This window comes from Hippoglossus hippoglossus, unplaced genomic scaffold (assembly GCF_009819705.1).
Source record: "Hippoglossus hippoglossus isolate fHipHip1 unplaced genomic scaffold, fHipHip1.pri scaffold_54_arrow_ctg1, whole genome shotgun sequence".
Taxonomy (NCBI): Eukaryota; Metazoa; Chordata; class Actinopteri; order Pleuronectiformes; family Pleuronectidae; genus Hippoglossus; species Hippoglossus hippoglossus.
In genome coordinates, this window is record NW_022986826.1 from 20,001 (window position 1) to 47,600 (window position 27,600).

A 27,600-nucleotide genomic window follows, 5' to 3' on the forward strand; every position below is an offset into this window, starting at 1 on the left:
TGATGGGGTGTAGAACCTGAAACAACCAGCAGAGGCTCCAGAGTCTCTTTCAGCTCCATTGTTGGTCTCCACCACCAGGCTGTGGTGTTCAGTTCTTGTTTGTGCAACATCAGATTTACTGTTGCTATTTTTCAGATCCTCCACTGATTCGTCTGAACTCCGTCTTCCTGCACAACCAGACTGAGATGGTTCTGACGGCCGGCGCTGCCTTCTCTCTCATTTGCCATGGTAACGGTTCAGTCCGTTGGTCCAGCACTGCGTTTCGTTTTCTGCGTCAGGACAAACTCTCGGACGTTGTTGAGGTGAAGAGTTCAGTCCCGAGACACACCGGGACGTATCGCTGTGGGTACACTGACCTGAGCCTGGAGCACCTGAACACCTGGATCCACCTGTACATCACAGGTAAATTCTGCTGAGGCCACGCCCCTTGTCAGTTGTCACATGGTTCCAAATGAAAAGTGTATTTTCTGAGGTTTGTGGATCCGTTTCCTGTTTACTGTAGAAAAACAGCTTGATTCTACGTTTTTTTTACTGTTGATTGACAAATGACCTCCTGTCTCCCATCATCCCTCTGTCAGACCCGTCTGACCCGTCCAGTGTGTTCGTCACTCTTCGCTCGCCCCCTAATGTCAAAGAAGGCCTGGACTTCTTGTTCAAGTGTCTGCTCACCGACCCATCCATCACAAACTTCACCCTCCAATCAGAGGGCAGCACGGGGGATAGGGGGCAGGGCCTGCCCCAGGGCATGAACGTGACCTTTGACCCCCGAAGAGGAGCACTGATCCGAGATGTACAGAGGTCGTTCAACGGACGTTACGTCTGTTCAGGCTGGAAGGACGGGAGACAGGTCCGATCGAGACCTGTCGACCTGCTGGTGGTGCCCAGTGAGTCCAGCTGTCATCAATCAATCAATCACATGTTATCTGTCTCACATTCCCAGTTGGTCTCATAGATGTTAACAAGGAGCAACTTCCTCTGTTCTTAACTCAACAACAGTCAAACAGAAACTTAGTGATCAGTGAATAAAGCTCAGTCCCATGTGAGGATCCTCTCCCAGGACACAAGTCCAACAGATGCTGATGGAACTGAACACATCAACACAACAACAGGATTCACTACATGAGAAGAACCAGTTTGTAACTTCATGTTTAAAGTGTTTCTACATAATGTGTGATGGAGATGAAGGAGCAGAGGAACTGAGGAGTTCCTGATGGTAGAAGATGTGAGGAGACGTGTTGTATATCAAGAAGACTTCTGGTGACGGCTGTTACACACCTGTCTGTCCACCTGTCTGTCTTTGTCTATCCACTAGTCTATCCACCTGTCTGTCTTTCTGTCTGTGCACTTGTCTACCTGACTCTCTACCTGTCTGTCTGCAGGGCTGCGTCGTCCACCCTGCCTGTCTGTCAGTCAGGATGAAATAGTTCGTCTGAAAGGTGAAAAGTTTGAGGTCACCTGTCTGAGCAGTAACCCCTCCCACTTGTACAACCTTTCCTGGACACACCCACACATACAGGTGAGCGGTCACAGGTGAGAGGTCACAGGTCAGAGGTCACCTGTGTGTTGACTGTTTTCATTCCATTAATGTTCTGCTTCTTTTCAGTCACTGAACGTGAGCATCAGCCATCACTATGGAAACCAGCGCCTGTCCGTCAACAGTACGGTGACGGTCTCTGCTGTTGAATTTAATCACAGCGGAACATACACTTGTACTGCTGTCAACGAAGCTGGAGTCGCCACGGTAACCACACAGCTCAGAGTTCTGGGTAAGAAGATAAAACCAAGACAAAAATAAACGAGTGAAACATTGAAATAAAAAGGAGAGAAAGAAAAGATGAATGAAAAAAGTGGTGGTTACTCTCTCTACTATTCTTCCTCACCAGAGCGGCCCTTCCTGATTATCTACCTGCAGCCCAGCCAGCATGCTAACGCTAACACCAGGACCATAGCGGTTAAAGGGGACCTGTTTGCTAATGTTAGCAGCATGCCAACGAAGCTAGACGCTAACATTAGCAGTGGTTCACTGGGAGTCAATGGGAAAAAGTTTGCTAATGTGAGCCCCAATGGCACACATATAAATGACGCTAACAATGCTAACACTAGCAGCAACAGCAAAGTGGAGGTACATGAAGGCCGAGATGTGACGTTAACATTCATGATAGAGGCATATCCTCCAATCAGGGACCACGACTGGACGACACACATCAACAACGATAACAATGATACACTGTACCAGGAGAGCTACAGTGCTAATGGCTACAGGTTAGAATGCTAACAACTACAGGCTAGCATACTAATGATTACACGTGAATATACTAATAATTACAGGCTTACATTTTCGGATTTCTACTGCAGAAACCTGCTGCACCACATAATTCCACCTTAAGGTTTGTTAAAGGGTGATTGTGTAGAACTTAATGACATCTAGTGGTGGAGTGTCATGTTGCAGCTGAAAGTATTTACATAATAGTATTAAATAAAAAGGATGTAAATATACAGAATTACATATAAATTATTTAAAAATAAAGTATTTAAATATAAAGAATTTAAATAAAAAGTATTTACATATAAAGTATTTAAATATAAAGTATTTGTATAAAAAGTATTTATATGTTATTTATATGTTGTTATTATTATGGTTTGTATAGGTGGTAATTTTGGTGTTTCTTTTGTTGAGGTGGTATTGTTATTGTTAAGGTTTGTTAAGGTGGTATTTTTCATGCCTCAGGTCAAAGGCGAGCCTGCTGCTGCGGCGGGTCCGTCAGGAAGATCAGGGTCGATACTCCTTTCATTACTCAAACTCATTCTTCAGTGGTTCACAGAACGTTGATCTTAGAATTTACCGTAAGAAACTTTACTTCCTTCTCTTTGTTTTTCCTTCTGATAATCACATCTATAAATGTTGACTTCCTGTTAAAATAAAATGTCCTCCTCCAGGTTCTCCCACTGCTCAGGTGAGTCTGCAGAATGACACGCTGACCTGCAGCAGCTTCGGATATCCTCTACCCACAATCCTCTGGTACACCTGCCCTGGGGTCCAGGACACGTATGTAACACTGACCTTTGATACCTTTGTTCATCGCAATCTGATCATTTCTATTTCTGAGTCTGAACAGCAGCTGAACATAAAGTTTGTCCTGAGGCTGGCGCTACAGGGGAAGTTGTAGGGTAATTGTGTGTTAGACAAAGTTCCATTCTGTATGTAAAGCTGTTATTACATCATGTTGTTAATACATAATAACACACATGTGAACTTCTGAGGAACCTTTGAGCAACAACAAACTTCCTGTTCAAACCAACAGAGATGAAATGATTCAGTTCGTAAAGAATAAAATGTACGATTACACTTCGCCTCTGCAGGTGTGGAGACGTCTCCACCTATCGGGTTCCTTCAGCCCAGGTGCCATCCCAGGAGGAGGAGGAGGTGGTGAGGACACTGCTCCATCTGCCAGCTGACAATGATGTCACTGTCGAGTGCGTCGCCTTCAATGAGCTGGGAGAGTCGCGTCACGTCTTCAGTCCTGGTGAGTCTAGTTCTTAAAGAACCTCGAGCAGGACTCAACATGTAGAGTTGAATAAACTGTTGTTTTTACGTTCTTTAGGAGAACCACCACCGTTCTTCACTCTGCCTCTGATTGGAGCTCTGACCGCTGCCGCCGTCCTCCTCCTGCTGCTATTGGTCGTCTCTTACAAGTGGAGACAGGTGCGTTTGTTGAGATGATGAAAATTCAGTTTACATGAAAAGATGTCACATGTTTGATCCCTCATGTTTACATGTGTCTGGTAAAAATATGAACCTATGGAGGGAACAGCGATAATAATTGGTGGAACATGAATCTTCTTCTTTTATTAGAAACCAAAATATGAGATTCGTTGGAAGATCATCGAGAGCACAGACGGAAACAGCTATACCTTCGTTGACCCCACTCAGCTGCCGTACAACCACAAGTGGGAGTTTCCACGAGACAAACTCCGCCTGGGTACGCAACTGTGTGTGTGTGTGTGTGTGTGTGTGTGTGTGTGTGTGTGTGTGTTCCTGTGCTTATATCTTTGTGAGGACCATTTTAAGAATAGCCCTACAGAGTGAGGACATTTTGTCTGGTCCTGACTTCTTGAATGGACTGTTTGAGGGTTAAGACTTGGTTTTAGGATAAGGGTGGGGTTAAGTTTAGGTTAGGGTTAGGCCTTATGTCAATGTGTGTGTCTGTCTGGGGGGTTGTTTGTGTGTCTGTGTGTGTGTGTGTGTGTGATTCAGACCTTGACCTTTGACGTCTCTGTGTATCAGGTGCAGTTTTGGGTTCGGGTGCGTTCGGGAAGGTCGTCGAGGCGACAGCGTACGGACTCGGAACCGACGACAACATCACCAGAGTTGCCGTCAAGATGCTCAAACGTCAGTAATTTATTATTTTTGTAATTTTTTTTATTATTATTTTTATTTAATTTTGATGATGTCATCTGATTTGTTAATGAACAGCGAGCGCTCACTCAGAGGAACGTGAAGCTCTGATGTCCGAGCTGAAGATCCTCAGTCATCTTGGTTACCATGACAACATCGTCAACCTGCTGGGAGCCTGCACTCGAGGAGGTGAATTCATCTGCTACTGGAAATTGTCCCCTGCTAAACTACATCCTGTTTGTTTGAATAAAGTCAAGTGAATTTAAAATAAATTAAAACATGAACATGTGATCAGGATGGACCAATCACCTCGGAGCTAAGAGCCACAGACAGGAAGTCAGAAAGTTTACTGTCTGTTTGACTGACGCTGTAACCTTTGACCTCCATCAGGCCCCATGCTGATGATCACAGAGTACTGTAGCCATGGAGACCTGCTGAACTTCCTACGGGCTCACGCTCACAACTTCATGACGTCCGTTCTGAATGTGAATGAACATGAGGAGGAGGCGTTCTATAAGAACCTCGCAGCCCAGAACACCAGAGTCAGGAGGTTTGAGTTCTTCTGTTTCAACCCACGGATTGAAATCCGACAGAAATTATTTAACTTAAAGATATTTAATTTAGTTCGTTTATTTCATTTTCATTGTGTGCATAGCTTACAATGACAAAAAGGTATTCTGATTCTGATGCTGCGTTCCAGACAACTCGGATGTTGGATATTGAAGTTTCTGAGTTCTGACTTCCAAGTGGTGCATGGTGATGACGTCGTACGTAAACAAACATTTCTGACCTTAAGAATGTTTATTTGTCTCGTGATGAGATAATTCAACTGTGACCAGAGCAACCTCTGTTCATACAGAATCAAAGAGGAGGGAGACAACGCCATTTTATTATTATTATTATTATTATTATTATTATTATTATTATTATTATTATTATTATTATTATTATTATTATTATTATAACCAATATTTTTTGCTTTATACTTAGAAACACATTCAATGCATAAGAGGGAGAGAACACTGTCACTGTCACAAAGGAAGAAACCAGAGTCTAACAGAAGCTCCAAGGCCTCAGCTACAGGATCAATGTCTCCATGAGTGCCGCCATTGTTGTGTGACGTCACTCAACTGCTGCTCTGTGAACTAGGGATAGATGAAGTTTCCCCGAGTTCACAAATTCGAACTCTGATTGTGAGGCGTCCACTGCACTTTCAAGTAGGAGGTCGGAAAATTCCAACATCTGCGTTGTCTGGAACGCAGCATGAGTTCAAGCAGTTCTGACCTTTGACCTGTGGAAACACTGAGTGACATCAGCTGTCGTCTGACGTCCAATCATGTGTGTTTCAGTGACAGTGGAATCTCATGTTGTTCAGAGTATCAGGAGATGCTGCCAGTTCAAACCCAGAAAGGTAATGCACCTGAACGCACCTGAACACACCTGAACGCACCTGAACACACCTGAACGCACCTGAACGCACCTGAATACACCTGAATACACCTGAATACACACCAGGTGCCTGTACTACGGGGGTTAGGGCTCCGGAGCAGGTTAGCCGTTCAGCAAGGTACCTTGGTGATTTACCCCAATTAGAAGGGCCCACTAATCCTGCTTCGCAGGAAAGGGCCCTGAACACACCTTAACTCATGTGTGTGTGTGTGTGTGTGTGTGTGTGTGTGTGTGTGTGTGTGTGTGTGTGTGTGTGTGTGTGTGTGTGTGTGGGAGGGGGGGGGATATTCCATCAAATTAGCTAGCTAACTTGAAAGGTTCAGCTTGAATTAGCTTCAACTCCTGTTAGAAGTGTCCAGGAAGGGTCCTCAGTGAAGGAACCGGAAGCTGCTGCTGACCCTCTCAATCTTAGCATCAGTGGATGGGGGGGGGTCCAGATTGTCAGTGATGCCACCTTCTCTCTGTCGGCCATCTTGTCGTTGGTCACGTCGTCTTCAAACTTAATGATGGAGTTGGAGCTGTGCTTGGCTGTGTAGTCGTGGGTGAACAGGGAATACAGGAGGGGGCTGAGCACACAGCCCTGAGGTGCGCCCGTGTTAAACCTGCCTGTCAGGAAGTCATATATCCAGCTGCAGGTGTCTCCAGGCCAAGATCAATGAGCTTGAGACGAGTTTTAAGGGAATAATGATGTTGAACGCTGAGCTATAATCAATGAGCATCCTCACATATGTATTCCCTTGGTCTAGGTGGGTGAGCGTGGTGTGGGTCGCCAAGGCAATGGTCTGTGGACCTGTTTGGTCTGTGGAAACTGAAGAGGGTCCAAGGTTTCAGGAAGGGAGGAGCTGATGTGGGTTATGACTTGTCGCTGGAAGCACTTCACAATGACTGATGTCAGTGTGACAGGCTGGTGGGAGGCCACTGGTTTCTTAGGGAATGATACATGTCATAATCAACGAGGCAAAAGAGACGTCAGGACAGAAAATTGTGCAAATTATTAATAACTGTGAATGAGCCTGATGAAGTTTGGGTGAAGCCCTTTGACCCAATGACCTAACAAACTTTATTTTGTCACATCCCAAGAATCTGAACACAAACGAGTATTAAGTCGTCTCTAATAAAAAGTGAAGAGTGTGTTTTAAATAGAAGTAAATCTGTAAATATTAAACCTTTAGCTGTAAAAAAGATGCCACAGCCACTAGAGGGCGACGTCCAGCTGAGCCCTTACAGCTGCAGAGGAGGTGGAATAGAGGGGGGGCACATCTGTGATGGGGGGGCCCTATGTCCAAGGTTTTGACTTGTTTAACTCCACAGGTTTGAGTCTGTGATGATCCTCACTAACACTCGTCCGTTATATCTCAGTGAGACACTATGTTCTTGCAGAGTCACAACATGCTGAAGTGATTCATGATTTAAAATCTACAGAGTTGTGTAGGAAGATGGAGCCAGTTTGACTTGATCTGCAGCTACAGAACCACAGGAACAAAGAGTTCACACCAAATAGCTTTTACACACATCTTTGAATATAACTTTTTACTGCAGGAGACAACTGGTAGTCATAGACCCAAATGAATTGTGTTAGTGGAATGGCTTGAGCCTGAAGTGGAAGTTGAAGCTAATTCAAGCAGAACCTTTTCACTTATAGTCAGGATTAGGGTTTAGCTACTTTGATGGAATGCCCCCCTGAACTAAGCTGTCTGTCTCTGTGATGTCAGACCTGTCTCACTCTCTGTCTTTCCCTCAGGTGTGCACACAGACGGCCTGTCTGTCCGTGACCTCATGGCCTTTTCCCTCCAGGTGGCTCAGGGTCTCGACTTCCTGTCCGACAGAAATGTAGGAACATGCACACAGACACACACGCACACAGACATACACACACACATGCAAACACACACACACTCACACAGACAAAAACACACAAACATACTAACACATACACACGCACACAGACAAAAACACACCAACGCACACACACTGATTGTTCCTATCAGATATCAGCAGCAGAGCTGTAACTGTCTCTCTCTCACCTGTCTCTCTCTCACCTGTCGATCACTCAGTGTATCCATAGAGACGTAGCAGCGAGGAACGTCTTGTTGACTCATCTTCGTGTTGCAAAGATCTGTGACTTTGGTTTGGCTCGAGACATTCACCATGACGACAGCTACATCGTCCAGGGAAACGTCAGTACACACTGTCACAGTAAACAACAACAACACGGTCAGGGCCCTGAACTAAGAAGCAGGATTTGTGGTCATCAGGTAACTTCAGGTTAAATTCAGAGTTTTCTGAACAGCTGACCTGCTCCAGGTTAACTTGGAGATAAGAGATCAAACAGTATAAAGCTCCGCCCACTGACCGATCCCTTCCTTTGAACCATGACATCATGTTCTTAGAGGATCCGTGGAGCTGGTGTGGATTGTTCGAGTCTCTGAGGAGGACCAGGGTCTTCAGAGACCCACAAGATCCTTTGAGCTCCTCTGATGAGCTTCTGAAAGATCTAGATTCTCCTCAGAGGATCCGAACAGAACCAACCTGACCCGTAGGAGCAAAGTGCTCACAGTACCACAGACTGCAGCTACTTCACCTGTTCACTGTGGCTGATGCAGAGAAACTCAATCTACATTTTACACATTAAAGTCTTTTCTCTAGTTTCTATTGTTCTTTATGGTTTTATACTTATGTTCATTTAGTTTCTGACTTTCAAACCTCATTGTACATGTGTGTACTGATATCAATATACAGTAGAAACAGTCACAGTGTTGTACCTGTTGTATTTTAAAGATATGATATAGACTATAAGTAGACTTACTTATAGTATATTTATAGTTAAATATGTTGAACTTGCTTCGTAGTACAGGCCCCAGCTGATAGAGTGAACAATGGTGTGTTTTATTGTGAAACTTCCTGTGTTTTATTGTGACACATCCTGTGTTTTATTGTGACACATCCTGTGTTTTATTGTGACACATCTTGTGTTTTATTGTGACAGGCTCGTCTCCCAGTGAAGTGGATGGCGCCGGAGAGCATCTTTCAGTGCGTTTACACGCTGCAGAGCGACGTGTGGTCGTACGGCGTCTTATTGTGGGAGATCTTCTCTCTGGGTAATCTTCGATCTCATGCTGATCGTATTGATTATTGATCAGTCACTCAGTTTGTTAAAATCTCTGAAGACAACAGTGTCCTCTGTTGCTATGGAGATGCCTGCATCAGACCTGTGACATCAGAGTGACATCATCATATTATCCCGCCCTCAGGCAGGAGTCCGTATCCAAATGTTGCCGTGGATACCAACTTCTACAAGATGATCAAAGATGGCCGCCACATGTCTCAGCCAGACTTCGCTCCAGCGGAGATGTAAGACAACACATGATTGAATGTTAATAAAGATATTTTGAATCTGACTCACCGGTCCTCGCAGGTATCAGCTGATGATGCTCTGCTGGAGTCTGGAGCCCGCCCAAAGACCAACCTTCAAAACCATTGGTCAGCTCATCAACAGGCTCTTCCCCTCCACCAATGACATGTCGCCACATCACAGCCACCAGGTGAGGAGCAGTTACAGAGCGGAGGGAAATGTTCCCTTAGCTCTGACTGACAGGCTGGTGTCCCCTCAGGTGACGGCGTACAGGAACATCGACGAGTTTAAAGAAGAAGAAGAACAAGAGGAGGAGGATGTGAATGGAGAGATGGTGAAGAGAGGAGAAGAAGAAGAGAACGGACAGAGAGGTAATGAACACACAACAACATCAGCTGTTGATAAAACACAGTTATTCTGTGAACCTGACATCACTTCCTGTCCGGATCCTCAGAGCGCCGTGACGATGGAGAGGAGGAGGAGACAAAGATGAAGAACATTTATCAGTCTTCTTGATCGTCCAATCAAAACCGGTTTATCACTGTTTATTAACCAATAAGAAGCAGACCTTCTTATCACTGCTGAAAACCTTATGGATAAACTGAGGTAAACATGAAACCTTTATTGAAAGATTCAGTGTCAACAGACTCAAGGTCACATGATCTCTTTCTGAAACATCAAAGGTGTGTTTTCGCACGTTGTCATGGTAACTCAATAAAGATTCATCTTAGAGAATGTCACTGATCCTCTTTATATACAGTCAGTGATCATCTTTATATACAGTCACTGATCATCTTTATATACAGTCACTGATCATCTTTATATACAGTCACTGATCATCTTTATATACAGTCACTGATGGTCTTTATATACAGTCACTGATCATCTTTATATACAGTCACTGATGGTCTTTATATACAGTCACTGATCATCTTTATATACAGTCACTGATCATCTTTATATACAGTCACTGATGGTCTTTATATACAGTCACTGATCATCTTTATATACAGTCACTGATCATCTTTATATACAGTCACTGATCATCTTTATATACAGTCACTGATGGTCTTTATATACAGTCACTGATCGTCTTTATATACAGTCACTGATCATCTTTATATACAGTCACTGATGGTCTTTATATACAGTCACTGATCATCTTTATATACAGTCACTGATCCTCTTTATATACAGTCACTGATGGTCTTTATATACAGTCACTGATGGTCTTTATATACAGTCACTGATCATCTTTATATACAGTCACTGATGGTCTTTATATACAGTCACTGATCATCTTTATATACAGTCACTGATGGTCTTTATATACAGTCACTGATGGTCTTTATATACAGTCACTGATGGTCTTTATATACAGTCACTAATGGTCTTTATATACAGTCACTGATCATCTTTATATACAGTCACTGATCATCTTTATATACAGTCACTGATGGTCTTTATATACAGTCACTGATGGTCTTTATATACAGTCACTGATCATCTTTATATACAGTCACTGATGGTCTTTATATACAGTCACTGATCATCTTCATATACAGTCACTAATCATCTTTATATACAGTCACTGATCATCTTTATATACAGTCACTGATCATCTTTATATACAGTCACTGATGGTCTTTATATACAGTCACTGATCATCTTTATATACAGTCACTGATCATCTTTATATACAGTCACTGATGGTCTTTATATACAGTCACTGATGGTCTTTATATACAGTCAGATTATTCAGATTCAGGAAATGACCAGAGATCAGGATTTTCAGATTAAAATGATGGATTAATCATCATTATTACATTTCATTGAGCTGACACTTTTATTCAAAGTGACTCACAATAAGTGCATCAACCATGAGGAACAAACCAGAACAACAAGAATCAAGAAAGTACAATTTCTTCAAAAAAGCCAAACTACAAAGTGCTATAAGTAAGTGCCATTTAAGTGCTACTGAATTGTTAGTTTAAACTTTTATTCAAGGTTTAGTCAGAAGAGATGTGTTCTTAGTTTGCGGCGGAAGATGTGTAGACTTTCTGTCCTGATGTCATTGGGGAGCTCGTTCCACCGTTCAGGAGCCAGGACAGCAAACAGTCGTGTTCTCATCTCATTAATTGATTCTATCTTTTTGATCTTCTATAATTTTCAATCTGATTATGTTGTTTATTTTTTATTGATTACATTATTGATTGATATATTGTCTGAAATCCTACATATGTTGTGAATGAATGAAGTGTCAAAATGAATCAGAATCAATAAAGTTGGTTTCAAACTCATCTGTTTGTGAACAACATCATTGTCTGTAATTAACCAGTTACTACCTGACAGGTGAGTACAGGGGGCGGGGTCACATGTTTTCACCTGTGGACTTTAGATTGTGATAAACAAACGTTGTTGAAACGTGGATCTGAAGAAAAACTGTCTTACTGAAGTCGGTGACATTACAGCTGTTTGATTGACAGGTTGTCGACAGTTCTGGACTTCAAACTCATTAAAACAGTTTTAAAACATAAATCATGAGAATAACGAAGTTTACTTCCTGCTGCTCCGTGTTCCCAGCACACACATATCAATGCTCTTTATCAGCTTCTGTATTGATAAAGTCATTAATCATTTTCAGCTCATAAAACTGATCACAGGTCAGAGTCTGATCCTTGGACCTCAGATTATAAATCATACAGGAAACTGAGGTCTTCAGGAGGAGAACACTTTCAACAAGCAGCTGATTTATTGATCGTGTGCTTTCCCTGAAGTCGACAGGATGAAGCAGCGTCTGTCGTCTCTGGAGTTTTGTCTCACCATCATTTCTTTTCTTCTTCTGATCTGTTGTGTCGGACTGATCGTGGTTTCATGGATCAGCCTCGGTTCTGAAGGTAAATGAATGAATCAATTAACTGATCGGTCCTCAGAGGAGCCCGATGACGACTGTTAATGTGTTTGTGCCGAGGTGCCGTTGAGCCTGTGGTGCTGAGTGGTCGGATGGTGATCACACAGGGCGCTGACTTCTCTGAGGAGCTGACGAACTGCAGCAGTCCCCCCTTTAAATCTTTGGCCTTTGATGTCCAACAGCTGGTGAGAACCTTTGCTTTGAAAGAAATAGAAACAGGAAGAATCCCGACAGCAGCTTTATTTATCAGCCTTTATTTTGAAAGGCTACAGGTGGCCTCCAGTTATCAGCCTTTATTTTGAAAGACAGTGAGGTTTATAGTCCATCTGATCTCATGAGGGTCACATGTAAAAAATGTTCATGCATTACATCGCCAACCTGCTATCATGCTAACTTGTTAGCCTCAGCAGCGTCCATGTTCTTGTTGCCTGGCAACACACACTGTGCACAAGACTTCTCACAAGCTGGTGCAATGAAAAATGATGTTTCACTCTGATCAGGTTTAACTAAACCCTATAAACTGATGTGACCTCTGATTGGTCGACAGGTGTCTGAGGCGTTTGGCCTCACTGAGCTCAGGCGACTCTACAAGTCCTGTCAGGTGTTAAACTTCAGGTCAGAAATTTGATAAATACTAATCAATCACTTTGAAACTGATCAATCACATTAATACTGATCACTCACACTGACCAATGACTTTGAAACTGATCAATCACAATGTATTGATTCATCAATAACGGGGCTTTTTGATTTGATATTGATTACTCAATTGATTGATAGATTATCAATTCAATAGTCACATTTGAGTGATTGATTATTTGACTGATGATTTATCTCTCCTGATTATCGTATTGATGAGGTGATTACTTATTGATATTTGTTCTAAGTCAGGGAAGCGTGGCCGTGACCGTTGACCTCAGGTTTTATCATATGATCGACGTGAAGAAGGCGGAGCAGCAACTGGGGGCGGGGCTTACAGAGGCAGAGAACAGAGGATTGGTGATTGACAGGAGCAGCATCCATATCACAGGTAAACAAAGTGACAGTGAGTTGACTGTGACGTCACTGTGAGGTAACAGATTAGAACAGATTAAATGATAAAAAAAACAGATTAGGTCATATTAGATCAGAGTAGAACAGAATACATCAGATTCGAACAGATTAGATCAAATTAGATGAGATTACATAAAAACAGATTAGATCAATCTAGTATAGATATAAAGTTAGATCAGATTAGAACAGATTCAAACAGATAAGATTAGATGAGAGTAGATAAGATAATAACAAATTAGATCAGATTAGATCAGATTAGATCAAATTAGTTCAGATTAGAACGGACTAGAACAGTTTAGATAATATTGGAGGATATTAGAAAAAAAATTCACTTAAACATAAAATTCTCTCAAACGTTTTTTGATAGAAAGAATTTATGTTTAAGTGAAACTTTTTTTGCAGAGAAACGAGACCAGACGACGGAGACACAGACAAGCATCACACCTACAACAGGTGACAACACAAGTCATTAGCACACACGTCATACACACTTTGTACACACTAATGATTGCTTTGGTTTCCATAGCGATGTGTCCTCCTCATCAGAAACACTGCGCTGATCGATTGACGTGTGTTGTGATCAATCATTTCTGTGACGGGGTCTACGACTGTCCTGATGCCTCCGATGAAGACACCACTCGCTGTGGTCAGTGCTTATAGATAAAGTTTTATATGGTAAACGCTTTGTATTCATAAAACACTTTTCTAGTCTTGAAGACCACTCAAAGCACTTTATATCATAATAGGAGTCATAGATTTGTGATTATATATAAATATATATATATATATATAATTAGGGCCCGAGCACCTCCGCTGGGAGGCCCTATTGTATTTCGAAGGATTTGTATTTCCCTTTTGGGCTTTTTCAGGCCTAGACACTCAAATTGTTGCAGGAAATTCAAAACCCCAAAAAGTAATTGTATTCTGGAGTAATTTGAAATGGGCGTGGCAAAATGGCTCAACAGCGCCATCTAAGGAAAAGCCCCTCAGTTAGCTTTCACCGATCTTCACAAAAATCAGGACACCTGTGTATCATGACCAGACGCACAAAAAAGTCTAGTGGTGCATTGTGAAAAAAGCAACAGGAAGCCCGCCATTTTGCATTTCGTGGCCATTTTGGCCATATTCCACATTTTTACTTTGACGAACTTGTCACAGGGCTTTCATCAGATCAACTTCAAATTGAGATGAGTGTAATTTAAACAAGATGGAGATATAAACTAACTCAAAGATCGATTTTTCGTCACACGGTGTGACCGTGGCGTGGCGTCAAAGTTTGATTACACGCCATCAAAACACGAGGTTCTGTATCTCGGACATACATGGTCCAATCGAGTCCAAACTAGACATGTAAGACAAGTGTCCCGGCCTGATGACATCTACACAGAAATCATGACTTAAAATCACAGCGCCACCTGCTGGCTACAGGAAGTGACATGTTTTATACTTTGATGGACTGCTCCTTGCTGCTTTACAATAAACAGCTCAAATGAGCTCAGTCAAGTCATTGGACCATGGTCAGAATTGTGACATTTCCTCAAACCGTGTAAACATTGAGGTGCGGCGAAGGTTCGCCGCACCTCAATGTTTACACGTTTACAAAGGAGACAATGTTGTCATAACTCCACTGTGCATCGTCCTATCACTACCAAACTTCTGTCACATGATTATAGTCCAAGCCTGAACAGCTCCATGTGTCAATATTTCCTCAGTGTCATAGCGCCACCTACTGATTCGCCATGAAACAGGAAGTACTTTGTAAATCCCCTCTGCATTATCCATCCGGCTCCGAACTACTGACCTTTGATCACAATCCTGACCTGAACACATCCATATATTAATATTAGTTCAGGGTCATAGCGCCACCTACTGATCAGTGTGATAATTAAGTTGTTGTAACATTGTCCAATTGACACAAAATTGCTCACAATACATCAGAGCCCCTACTTCAACAGATATATTAGTCTGTAGGTAATAATAGTGATGGCGCCACCTACTGGCAACAGGAAGTAAGCTTTGTTTTACAACTATCATTCGATTTACATAAAATGTTCACAGTGTGATGTGCAATTAATAGCGTGGACCGTAATGAGCAATTAGCAGGCAAGGATCGACATCGCTCGACGGACGCAGGAAGTGAAGCGTTTGTCCTTGCCGCAGTGCGCAAAACGCGTGCAACGCAGAGATGTGCGCTTGGTCATTGATCGCTCTCTCCACCGACCGCAACAGGCTTCAAAATGCCTGTGCTCGGGCCCGTCAGTGCTACAACGTAGCCCTAGTTCAATGTTGTTATTGTTTACACACTGTACACAGTAACATTGACTGTTTGTGTCCTTTCCACTATAAATATATATATAAGACAACTGATAGTATCAGCATTCTGTTTCCATAGCAACAATGTGTGACGGACAGTTTGTGTTGAGAGGACCGACAGGTTCCTTCAGCTCGTCCAACGTTTCTAAAACGACTTTCTGTCGCTGGATCATCAGGTGCTACGACTACACAAATTATACACACTGTACACACACTCTACACACACAATTACATTACAATACATTACATGTCATTTAGCTGACACCTTTATCCAAAGTGACTTCCAATTAGTGCATCCAACATCTATATATATATATAGATAGATAGATAGATAGATAGATAGATAGATAGATAGATAGATAGATAGATAGATAGATATAATACACACTGTACACACAATACACACAGATTATACACTGTATACACACTGTCCACATAATACAAAAATTCCACACACAATACACTCATCATTCAAATTATACACACAGTTCACACAATACACACACATTACAAACACTGTATACACACTATATACACCTACTACACACATGTGTCCTGTTCCAATGACTGAAGTGTGTTTTCACTCTGATGAGTTTAATTGATGTTTGTGTTGATTTTAGAGTCGATCAAGGTTTTTCGGTTCAGATACATTTTCATCAAACACAACAAAACATCAACAACCTGAAGATTTATGAAGGAGTCGGACCAAAAAAAACAGCTCACAGGTAAAGAAACCAACTTACTGACTAACTAACCAACTAACTGAGCAACTAACCAACTAACTAAGCAACTAACTAACCACCAAACGTACTAACCAACCAACTAACTAGCCAAACAACTTTATTAACTAACTGACGGACTAACAAATTAATGAATGAACTAGCTAACCAACCAACCAACCAACCAACTAACCAACTAACCAACCAACTAACCAACCAACTGCCCAGCTAACCAATTGACTAACTGGCTAACTAACTGATCAACTAACTGACCAACCAACTAATCAACTAACTGGAAGACTAACTGACCAACTAACTAACCAGCTAGGCAACTAACCAACTAGGCAATTAACCAACTAACCAACTAACTAATTAACTAACCATGGATTGACTCAGGTCATGACGCATCGACCTGGTATTGCAGTACCTCTAGGAACGGTGCACCAGTCGATGGCAGTGATGCACCTTGATGTTTGTTGCCACCAGCCAATAAAGAAGAAGACTCAGGTCACCTGACGACATGTTGATCTGATTTGTAGCTGAGCTCTCGGGCTCCGCCCCTCCTAGGACAGTGTGGCTGCTGACGGACCAATCAACTGTGGAGTTTATCGCTGATGATGTCACCAACCTGTCAGGATTCAACGCCACCTACAGCGCCACTAACTTGTCCAGCCTCTCTGGTAACACGTCACACCTCAGGTTATATCTGTGATTATGTTTTTGACTGATTGTTTGTTTGTTTGTTTGTCTCAGATCAACAGAAACTGACCTGCACCTTTGAGCAAGGCATCTGTTTCTGGAGGCAGCGGCAGGACGATGACGATGGAGACTGGATTCGAACAAACGGCTCCACGTTTCCTCCGCTGACCGGACCGAGTTTCGACCACACGCTGGGTGACGGCTCTGGTGGGTTCGATGTGGATGATGTTATCACATGAGAGGGGCTGTTTGTTATCGATACATTATTGATTATTGATCAGTTCAACTGTCAGGTTTCTACATCGTCACACCTTGGAGTCCCGGCCAATGGCTGAAGAGCTTCAGGATCCACAGCCTCCCTCTGACTCCGTCCACGCAGCCCATGTGCCTGAGCTTCTGGTAAACAACAACTACCATAAACATGTAAACAAGTAAACAACATGTAAACAACTAGAATATGAACAAACAACAGGTACCACATGTTCGGAGACGATATCCACCGGCTCAGAGTTCTGCTGCTGCGATCAAACCCTGCAGTTACCTTGGTGTTCCAGAGAGATGGTAACTATGGCGACCACTGGAACTACGGCCAGGTCACCCTCAACTTGACGACGAAGGGCACGGTCAGTGACATCATGGAGTGATCATGTTATTGATCCTCACCAATAGGTGATTGGTTGCTGGTTGACCTCTGACCTCTGCAGGTGGAGTTTGAGGCCCTGAAGAAAGGAGGGATGAGGAATGACATTGGCCTGGATGATATCACTCTGACCGCCAATCCCTGTGGCCCCAACCCTCCTGAACCAACTAATGTCCCACCAACGACCACCCCGACCCCCATGCCAGGTGAGATTAAGACCACGCCCCTACATAGTCCACATCCCAATATCTGGTAAACCACTTTGGCCGCACCCCTTGTACCAGGGTGATATTTAGACCACGCCCCCTATGTCTCACAGGTTACTAATGAAATCCTACTGATCAGTTTCTTTTTATCTGACTGGATCCCCTCTGCTCTCATTGGTCCAGCTGACTGTGGAGGGCCCTTTAACCTCTGGGAGCCAAACTCCACCTTCAGCTCGCCAAACTACCCACAATCCTACGGGAACAAGGCTCAATGTGAGTACAAGTCCTGTGATATCATGTGATCTGTGATGTTATGTTTACCTGTCACCCATGTTGGGCCGGTCAGTTACCCATGATGCTCTGCTGCAGGTCTGTGGACTCTCCACACGGTGGAGGGTCAAAACATTCAGCTCCACTTCCTGGACTTTGACGTTGAAGCAACCTATGACGTCGTAGAGGTGCGGGACGGGGCGGGATCTAACTCCACCTTACTGGGTGAGGAGGGATTACCCATAATGCTCTTCAGCATCGTCCTGTTTTCTCTTCTCGTTGTTACTTGTTTTTATTTTTTCAGCTGTCCTCACTGGGAACGATGGCCCCACCCATGACTTGTTCTCAACAACCAATCAGATGACAGTGTGGTTCTTTACAGACGCCTCAGGTTACGGCCGAGGATTCAGCGCCAACTTCACCTCTGGGGTCAACCTGGGGTCACCAGGTGAGTCAGAGGTCAGACTGAAGTTTATATCAACAGATCACAGCTGTATTATTTATTAGGATGAATGATTATTTATTAATATTATTGATTATGGGTCTCGTGGTTTGTGAACAGCTCCGTGTGCAGCCGGTCACTTCCAGTGTCAGACAGGAAGTTGTATCCATGGTATCCGTCAGTGTGACGCTGTGGTCGATTGTCCTGACGCGTCTGATGAAGCAGATTGTGGTGAGTCTGATGATCAACACAGGATCAATGATATCATGATATCTTGTTTCCTGGCAACAGTTTCTGTGTGTGTGTGTGTGTGTGTGTGTGTGTGTGTGTGTGTGTGTGTGTGTGTGTGTGTGTGTGTGTGTGTGTGTGTGTGTGTGTGTGTGTGTGTTAGTTGTGTTACAGGTGAACGGGTCAAGTCGTCTCCAGTTTCAACTCATTTCAACTTTGTTTACTGTCTGTTCTAAAACCTGGACCCATCACCTGTCTCACTTCACCTGTCGGTATCTTGGCTACAGGTAACACACCTGTCTCACTTCACCTGTCGGTACCTGTCTCACTTCACCTGTCGGTACCTGTCTCACTTCTCCTGTCGGTACCTCTGCAGGTCAGGGGAAGCGTCTCTGTTTACAGCTTTGCCAGAAGATTCGCCATTTATGATCGTCACAGTCACCAGCAACGGAAACATGGAAACCACAATCAGGTACTAAAGACCAGAACCAGAACTAGAACTAAAACGAGGGCTAGAAAAAGAATCAGAAACAAAACCAGGACCAGGATCAGATCTATAAATGAATCAGAACCAGTTGAATATTTATATATTTATATGTAATTACTATATATAATACAACAAAATGTGTTCATTTTCACTAAAGCTTTTTTTTTTACAGTGAAACCTGCCCCAGTGAGGAAGTGATTTCATTAAACTGTGACAACCAACGTGAGTAATCGTTCTCGTGTTGTTCTCCAGAGAACGATTCATTGGTGTTCCTGAAATAAGCTTCACACAGAACTTCACACCCTCTTCTTCTTCTTCTTCTTCTTCTTCTTCTTCTTCTTCTTCTTCATTGTTCGGTTTACTGAGGGTTGGCATCCAACGTCAAGGTGCATTACTGCCACCTACTGCACCTCCGACCTCCTCATGCAACAAATGCAACAAAACTAGTCGAGCACTTCCTCCTCCTGGTAAAGAATATTTACGGCCTTTTTATTTAACTAGTTATTAAAAATCATCCACACACCGTCACACTGTGAAACACCATGAAAACTAAGGGATACAATATTACTAGGGATGCACCGATATGGAAATTCTTGGCCGATACCGATATTTAAAACAACAATCTAGCCGATAGCCGATGCCGATACCGATATTTGTTTATTACTTGAATAATATGAAAAACAGAAAAAGTGACAAGTGTAACTTTAGATGCCATGTTGAAATCCTTGGTGGTATTACCCCCTCTTGAAATGTCGGCTGAACATGTCTTGCAAATTGCTAAACGGCGATCTTTCTCTGAGACAGTGAAGAAATCCCACACAGCCGACGCTGCCGACATTGTCTCTGCTGTTTGTATGTAGGACCTGTTGCGCATGTTCACACCGGACCCGCATTTCTCCGCGCCGGTCAGCCCGCGATTCTCCGCTTGTTGTTGTATGTAACCCGTTCAATGTCGGGTGTCGGGGGTAAATGACGTATTCTCCAAGCAAGCCTTTAGCCCCCCCTCTCTCTCTTTTTATCTATATGACTGCTTGTGTGGCTGTAGTGGGGGGGCAGAGGGGGACATTTAATTATGTGATTGGGAAAATTGGGAAAATTAAAACTCCAGGACAACAGAAGGGGAATACAAAGTATGGGATGCATATTTGATCATTTATATCATATAAAATATGTCATTTATATCGTTTAAAATAATTTTTCAGTCTGTTTCCTGGCGCGATACGCTCGCTCACACGCCGAAACCATCGGTGAAGGGCGCGGCGCATCGCAGCCCATGTGACCACACAAAGGTTTAACAGGGGGGGGGATGGGAGGCGCCTGGCTTTCCTTGGCGCTGCGCGGCGCTTCAGCGCCCGGTGTAAACCCGGCATCAGTGTACTATAATCTGGATGCCAGATTGGCAGGCTGCAGAAAACATACCAATGAACATCAGCCAATGTTATCGGTGAAAGTCAAGTTTATTACCGATACGCCGATGGCAGTAAACAAGGCGAATATCGGCCGCTACCAATATACGGCCGATACATCGGTGCACCACTAAATATTACAATAAATAGAAAGACAATACTAATAACCTGCACAAAGATTCAAAGGGTAAACAAAAGACTCTGGACCATTAAAAACAGCCAATTTATCAACTTAAATTTAAATGCCAGAACCAGTGAAAAAGAACAAATGACCACAAGCTAATTAAAGTGCAATATTTTAAGCCACAAAATCAAAGAAAGTCATACAAAAACAATCTATCACTTACAACAAATATAGAAATTCATACAAAAAGAAAATAATAACTGTCCAGCTCTGTATGCAGCTCTTAAATGTGACAGTGTGTTCAGTTACAAACAAAACGAACTTCTACTGATGAAAGGACAACTCAACCCACAGCTTACAGGGGAGTTTCTTTGTCTCTTGTAAACTTCCAGCATCCATCGCTACACTAATCAAGGATTCTTGTTATTATTTTAAATTATATTAAATTATATTATATTATATTACATTACATTACATTACATTACATTATATCATATCATATCATATCATATCATATCATATCATATCATATTATATTATATTAAATTGTATTCTTATATTATATTATATCATATTAAATTTACTTATATTATATTATATGTTGTGTTCTCTTGTCCTGTGTTGATACATCTGAATTATTCCTTCTCATTAGTGAGTCATCCGCAAACTCTTCTACAGAAATATGTCAATTGTTATTGTTTTTGTTGAGGGTTAATTATAAACAGAGTGAAGTTAGAAAACTTTGTGATCATCCTACCTGGTTTATCTGCACTGAAGATTTTATGTATTTTTTATTACTGTTCACATGTGGTTTATATATAAGTTTGAATGATTTACTGAACTGATGTTATTTTTTCATACATCACATGTCGACTGTTTCAGAGTAAAACAACTGACACAATCTTCAGACCCAAGTTCACAACTTTTCAAAATAAAAGCTCTGTCATACAGCTCAGTATAAATCATAACAGCAACAAAACAAACATTGTGCTTTTACTTTGAAGACAACTTGCCAAACAGGAAGTGATTATGTGAACGTTGTTGTCATTATGGAGAATGGTACTTGTCCAACCGATATGATGTAATATATAAAACTAACTGAGGACCTAGAAGAAGACATGTTCAACTCAGTCCACAGACTGAAGACACACTGCCCCCCCACTGACTCATACATAGGGCTGGTCTGGACTGCTTTTTAAAATTGTATTCATATTGAAGGAATCAGGTGTTCAAATCAAACTCAACACTGAACTTTCTCTGGTGATTTATAATTAACACACAGACCATTGTTACCGTTAGTTACTATTGTTACCATTAGTTACCATTGTTACCGTTAGTTACCATTGTTACCGTTAGTTACTATTGTTACCATTAGTTACCATTGTTACCGTTAGTTACCATTGTTACCGTTAGTTACCATTGTTACCATTAGTTACCATTGTTACCATTAGTTACCATTGTTACCATTAGTTACTATTGTTACCGTTAGTTACCATTGTTACCGTTAGTTACCATTGTTACCATTAGTTACTATTGTTACCGTTAGTTACCATTGTTACCGTTAGTTACCATTGTTGCCATTAGTTACCATTGTTACCGTTAGTTACTATTGTTACCATTAGTTACCATTGTTATCATTAGTTACTATTGTTACCGTTAGTTACCATTGTTACCATTAGTTACCATTGTTACCATTAGTTACCATTGTTACCGTTAGTTACTATTGTTACCGTTAGTTACCATTGTTACCATTAGTTACCATTGTTACCATTAGTTACCATTGTTACCGTTAGTTACCATTGTTACCATTAGTTACCATTGTTACCATTAGTTACTATTGTTACCGTTAGTTACCATTGTTACCGTTAGTTACCATTGTTACCATTAGTTACTATTGTTACCGTTAGTTACCATTGTTACCGTTAGTTACCATTGTTGCCATTAGTTACCATTGTTACCATTAGTTACTATTGTTACCATTAGTTACCATTGTTATCATTAGTTACTATTGTTACCGTTAGTTACCATTGTTACCATTAGTTACCATTGTTACCATTAGTTACCATTGTTACCATTAGTTACTATTGTTACCGTTAGTTACCATTGTTACCGTTAGTTACCATTGTTACCATTAGTTACTATTGTTACCGTTAGTTACCATTGTTACCATTAGTTACCATTGTTGCCATTAGTTACCATTGTTACCGTTAGTTACTATTGTTACCATTAGTTACCATTGTTATCATTAGTTACTATTGTTACCGTTAGTTACCATTGTTACCGTTAGTTACCATTGTTACCGTTAGTTACCATTGTTACCATTAGTTACTATTGTTACCGTTAGTTACCATTGTTACCGTTAGTTACCATTGTTGCCATTAGTTACCATTGTTACCGTTAGTTACTATTGTTACCATTAGTTACCATTGTTATCATTAGTTACTATTGTTACCGTTAGTTACCATTGTTACCATTAGTTACCATTGTTACCATTAGTTACTATTGTTACCGTTAGTTACCATTGTTACCGTTAGTTACCATTGTTACTGTTAGCAAACTCTCCGTCTGATCTCAGTACAACATGCTGATAAAGTGGGAGGGGTCTCAGGCTGAGTGAACTGAGATGATTTCAAATAAAAAATGACCAATTATCGGTGTTTTAGCTTGTGGAGTTCGTCGAGTCACTGATACAACGAAGGAGACAGACCAATCAGAAGAGGGAAGGCTGGGTCAAGGTAAGAAAATCAAAGTTTGATCTAAACTATCAGATCTGATCCTGGTCATTGACATTTCGTTGGAGTTTGTGCGTTAGTGTTTGTGTTTTGTGTTTCCTGTTAGCTGTGGGCCGGGTAGTGGGTGGAGCAAATGCAGTGAAAGGGTCGTGGCCGTGGATTGCGTCTCTTCAGTGGCAAGGACGTCACGTGTGTGGAGCCTCTCTGATTGGCAGTGATTGGCTGCTGACTGCTGCTCATTGTGTCTATGGGTGAGATAATCATCACGACTCATATGTAAACACAGAATCTATAGAATCTATAAAACACACGTGATGTATGAAATATATCATGAATAAAATCTGATTAGACATTAAAAATGTGAACATGTTGACATAATGAAGACTGCAGCCTGTAGCTGAGCTGTTTAGAAGCTTCCTGTGTTTGTCCAGCAGGTGTCCTCACAAAGACATAAAGACACAATAAAGACACAATGTCACTTCCCCCCTCACAGGAAAAACATCCACCTCCAGTCCTGGACTGCTCTTCTCGGGCTTCACTCTCAAAGCGAGGACTCTGCGGGGGTTCAGACCCGACGAGTTGATCGCATCGTCATTAACGGACACTACAACCGACGAAGCAAACAGGCCGACATCGCCATGATGCATCTGGAGCAGCAGATCAACTTCACCCGTCAGTAAACACAGCATTGATTTAGTGAAGAAACAATATCTCATCCATTATTGTTGTAATACATTTGCTCAGGTTTGTTTAGAATTTCAACCAATGATTTCAAATGATGGTATGAAATTAAGTTTTCAATATAAATCTATGCTGAATAAAATAAGCAAACTTCAAAATAAACAACAGTTTTATGATCCACAACAATTGTCAACCGGAAGTTACTGTTTGGTCATGAGGAACGAAGAGTTTCCTTTAATGAATAAACAACTGTCCTCTGCAAAGAAGTTTTTTGTCAGGTCACCAGTAAAAAGCTTTTTTGTCACGATAAATCAAAAACTTGTCTTACAGAGTCGATCCAGCCACTGTGTTTACCTGCTGAAGGTCAAAAGGTCAAACCAGGAAAACAATGTTTCATCGCTGGATGGGGACGAGACGTCGAGCAGGGTGACACACCTGTCTCTCTCTCTGTCTCTCTCTCTCTGACAGTCACCTGTCTCTCTCTCTGTCTCTCTCTGACAGTCACCTGTCTCTCTCTCTGTCTCTCTCTCTGACAGTCACCTGTCTCTCTCTCTGTCTCTCTCTGACAGTCACCTGTCTCTCTCTCTGTCTCTCTCTCTGACAGTCACCTGTCTCTCTCTCTGTCTCTCTCTCTGACAGTCACCTGTCTCTCTCTTTCTCTAGCTATGTGTGTCAGCACTTTTTCACCAGAGAGATTTGTTTTAGTTTCTTCATGTTTGTGTCCCGTGTTAGAAGCTCCTCCCCCCCCCCCCCCCCCCCCCCCCCCCCACACACACACTCAGTGAATCAGTGGAGGATCCTCTGCTGTGTTCACACTGCTCCTGGATTTAGACTTTATACAGGAGCTCAGGAGGAGAAAGACAAACCGAGTCTCACTCTTTGTGTTCACACATGATCCTCCAGAGGAGATTCACAGGATCCTCTCCTGCTGCTTCTACCAGATGGAAAACTGACCATAGAACCGACTGAGAGGAGGAAACATGCAGTGGAGTTCGACTCCAGCTGTTCAGGTCAGACGGTTGTGAAGTGGACTCTGCTGCAGCTTCTTCTTTCCTCAGTTGAGTCCTGGGGACCAGGGACCTTCAGCTCTGACATCATCAACTGACTGAGTCTCAGATGGACATCAGCTCAACCACCCCCACCTTCACTACACAACAAGCTTTTCTCTACAGCAGTCTGTCTCTCTCTCTGACCTGTCTGTCGCTCTCTCTGACCTGTCTGTCTCTCTCTCTGACCTGTCTGTCTCTCTCTCTGACCTGTTTGCCTCTCAGGTTCTCCTCCTGATGTTCTCCAGGAGGCGAAGGTTCCTCTGGTGGTTCAGGATCAGTGTCAGCGTCAGTTACCTGAGTACAACATCACCTCCAGCATGCTGTGTGCTGGGTTCCCTGAGGGTGGAGTCGACTCCTGTCAGGTAACAACTCGATTGGACTCACCTGGACTCAGGTGTAAACCAGCCTGTTGAATCAGGCCCTGTCCTCCACATGGCCCTTGATTGTTGTTCTCGTGAATGGATCTGAGAGTTCATTGGTCGGTTGGACAGTAATGTTAGTGTTGTTTTATTAATAAAGATTTAATGAATTTGTTTCCAGGGTGACTCTGGTGGTCCACTCATATGTCTGGAAGATGGATACTGGACTCTGATTGGTCAGTATCTCCCTAACATCAGGGGCCACACAGTTTCACTGGAGGGCCAGGTGTGGCCCTCAGGCGGCTGTTTGCACACACACACACACACACACACACACACACACACACACACACACACACACCTAACTGTCGTGACTTTCGCGGGCATTGACTTAACCATAGTTACTACTTCCCCAACCATTACTTTAACCTAAAGTTATTCTTTACCTTTAACCTTAACCTTGTAATTTACATAAATTTCCAACCGGGGACACCTGCAGGTTTTATAACGCCGAGATGACAAAACCGCTTTATTGTCTTTGCGTTATAAAACTTGCAAAGCCGGACCGAGGCAGGAGGCGAACTAAGAGGCTGCTTTGTGCAATGTTGGCAACAATGTGGGCGTTACATATAATTCTCTGAGCTGCATCATATAAATGCCCTTAAGAGTATAATACTAAAGTAATACTGAATTAATAATAATAATAATAATAATATAGTGATAATACCCTTTAGATACATGAAAAAAGTATGAATACCAAAGACAGAACTTCTTGGTGAGGGCTCGGATAAACTGAACGATGGCAGTTGTCTTCACTCATTTCTGAAAGGACTGATTTCCCTCCCTGGTGTCGAGCTTCATGAAGCTGAGGACTGAAGAAATGTTATGTTCTGATTGGTTCCTGCCAGGTGTGACCTCATTTGGGATTGGCTGTGGACGACCTCAGAGACCTGGAGTCTATGCCCGAGTCTCCGCCTTCAGCTCCTGGATCGCCCAGACCAGACGCTCCTCTCTCTCCCTGACATGACTCTACTAACCCTACTGGAGCATCTGATTGGTTGAACCTTTATTATGAGTCATCGTCTCAATTTGTGATTGGTAACATGTTGTACACTCTGCCCTATAATGATAAACTAATGATGACATCATTCTTTATGACCTCTGTCAACCATCTTGTCTGTTTCCCCTAATTAAGTAAAATACTTCTTCATCCTGCGTCTAAGTACAGTGTGAAAAATCTGCTTTAAATCATCAACTTTAATTCATAACACATTTACTTTGGTACAAAGTGCTGTGAGCTGATTGAGTACAACAACCACAACATAAGATAAGATACACTTTATTGATTGATTCACTGATTACAGCAGCAAATCATCAAAACTAGTTCCAGAATAGAGTAAAAGCACAACATTTGTTCTGTTGCTGTCATGTTTTATACTGAGCTGCAGGACAGAGCTTTTATCTTGAAAAGTTGTGAGCTTCGGTCTGAAAATTGTGTCCGATGTTTAACAGACTCTGAAACAGTCGACATTTGATGTATGAAACAATAACATCAGTGTAGTAAATAATTCAAACTTATATATAAACCACACAAGTGAACAGTAATAAGCCCTTAACCCTCTTGTTGAGGGTTAAGAACAGAGGATGTCTCACCTTGTTAAAGCCTATGAGACAAATTGTGATTTGTGAATATGGGCTATACAAATAAAATTTGATTGATTGATTGATTGATAATAAAAAATCAAAAAATTCAGTTTCATCTGATGAAAATCATTGACTTTAAAATTTCAGTGCAGATAAACCAGGTAGGATGAACACAAAGTTTTCTAACTTCACTCTGCACCATAGACTGTTTATAAAAAGCTCTGTATTTTTAGACAAGCTCCAGCAGGAGGAGGGAATGAGTTGCATCAGACTAAAAACCAGAAGAAGAAGAGGAAGAAGAATTGGTCTGATGTAGCTGCTGAACATGAGGGGACACAACCCGACTCATCCAGTGTAGAGTCATCTGGAACCATGTCAGTTAAAGGAGAGAAGATTAGGAAAGAGTTTTGTTTAGAGGATTGAGAAGAGGGTGAAGGACA

General features: G+C 42.1%; 3 protein-coding genes across 4 annotated transcripts in view; all 3 read left to right on the top strand.

Annotated features, from left to right (window-relative positions):
• The window catches only part of LOC117759005 (macrophage colony-stimulating factor 1 receptor 2-like), a 14,486-nt gene extending 4,736 nt beyond the window's left edge, over window positions 1–9,750 (top strand). Inside the window, exons 2-22 of one of the 2 annotated variants that reach the window (XM_034580985.1) lie at window positions 136–402; window positions 579–884; window positions 1,380–1,516; window positions 1,604–1,766; window positions 1,884–2,262; window positions 2,729–2,844; window positions 2,938–3,046; window positions 3,361–3,524; window positions 3,603–3,703; window positions 3,854–3,980; window positions 4,286–4,390; window positions 4,475–4,585; window positions 4,787–4,946; window positions 5,746–5,807; window positions 7,587–7,675; window positions 7,900–8,022; window positions 8,832–8,943; window positions 9,097–9,196; window positions 9,261–9,387; window positions 9,457–9,568; window positions 9,652–9,750. In XM_034580985.1, coding sequence (XP_034436876.1) covers window positions 136–402; window positions 579–884; window positions 1,380–1,516; window positions 1,604–1,766; window positions 1,884–2,262; window positions 2,729–2,844; window positions 2,938–3,046; window positions 3,361–3,524; window positions 3,603–3,703; window positions 3,854–3,980; window positions 4,286–4,390; window positions 4,475–4,585; window positions 4,787–4,946; window positions 5,746–5,807; window positions 7,587–7,675; window positions 7,900–8,022; window positions 8,832–8,943; window positions 9,097–9,196; window positions 9,261–9,387; window positions 9,457–9,568; window positions 9,652–9,713 — 3,032 coding nt within the window. In that variant the 3' untranslated portion in view covers window positions 9,714–9,750. Of the gene's footprint in view, window positions 1–135; window positions 403–578; window positions 885–1,379; window positions 1,517–1,603; window positions 1,767–1,883; window positions 2,263–2,728; window positions 2,845–2,937; window positions 3,047–3,360; window positions 3,525–3,602; window positions 3,704–3,853; window positions 3,981–4,285; window positions 4,391–4,474; window positions 4,586–4,786; window positions 4,947–5,745; window positions 5,808–7,586; window positions 7,676–7,899; window positions 8,023–8,831; window positions 8,944–9,096; window positions 9,197–9,260; window positions 9,388–9,453; window positions 9,569–9,651 lie in introns of both variants that reach the window. The other variant, XM_034580986.1, reaches the window with a different exon arrangement.
• Window positions 1–27,600, top strand: part of LOC117759011 (platelet-derived growth factor receptor beta) — a 71,197-nt gene that overhangs the window by 18,406 nt on the left and 25,191 nt on the right. The gene's annotated exons all lie outside the window — the stretch shown is intronic.
• LOC117759018 (enteropeptidase-like) lies at window positions 11,843–27,121 on the top strand. Its single transcript, XM_034581010.1, has 27 exons — window positions 11,843–12,094; window positions 12,169–12,293; window positions 12,656–12,723; window positions 12,996–13,138; window positions 13,564–13,614; window positions 13,688–13,807; window positions 15,554–15,650; window positions 16,095–16,192; window positions 16,727–16,873; window positions 16,947–17,099; window positions 17,186–17,291; window positions 17,365–17,515; window positions 17,597–17,738; window positions 17,922–18,011; window positions 18,108–18,233; window positions 18,313–18,456; window positions 18,571–18,681; window positions 18,842–18,965; window positions 19,055–19,150; window positions 19,338–19,387; window positions 23,359–23,430; window positions 23,534–23,678; window positions 23,921–24,099; window positions 24,439–24,534; window positions 25,380–25,519; window positions 25,698–25,752; window positions 26,425–27,121. Exons 1-27 carry the CDS (start codon window positions 11,983–11,985, stop codon window positions 26,541–26,543), a joined length of 3,060 nt encoding a protein of 1,019 aa, XP_034436901.1. The 5' UTR covers window positions 11,843–11,982; the 3' UTR covers window positions 26,544–27,121.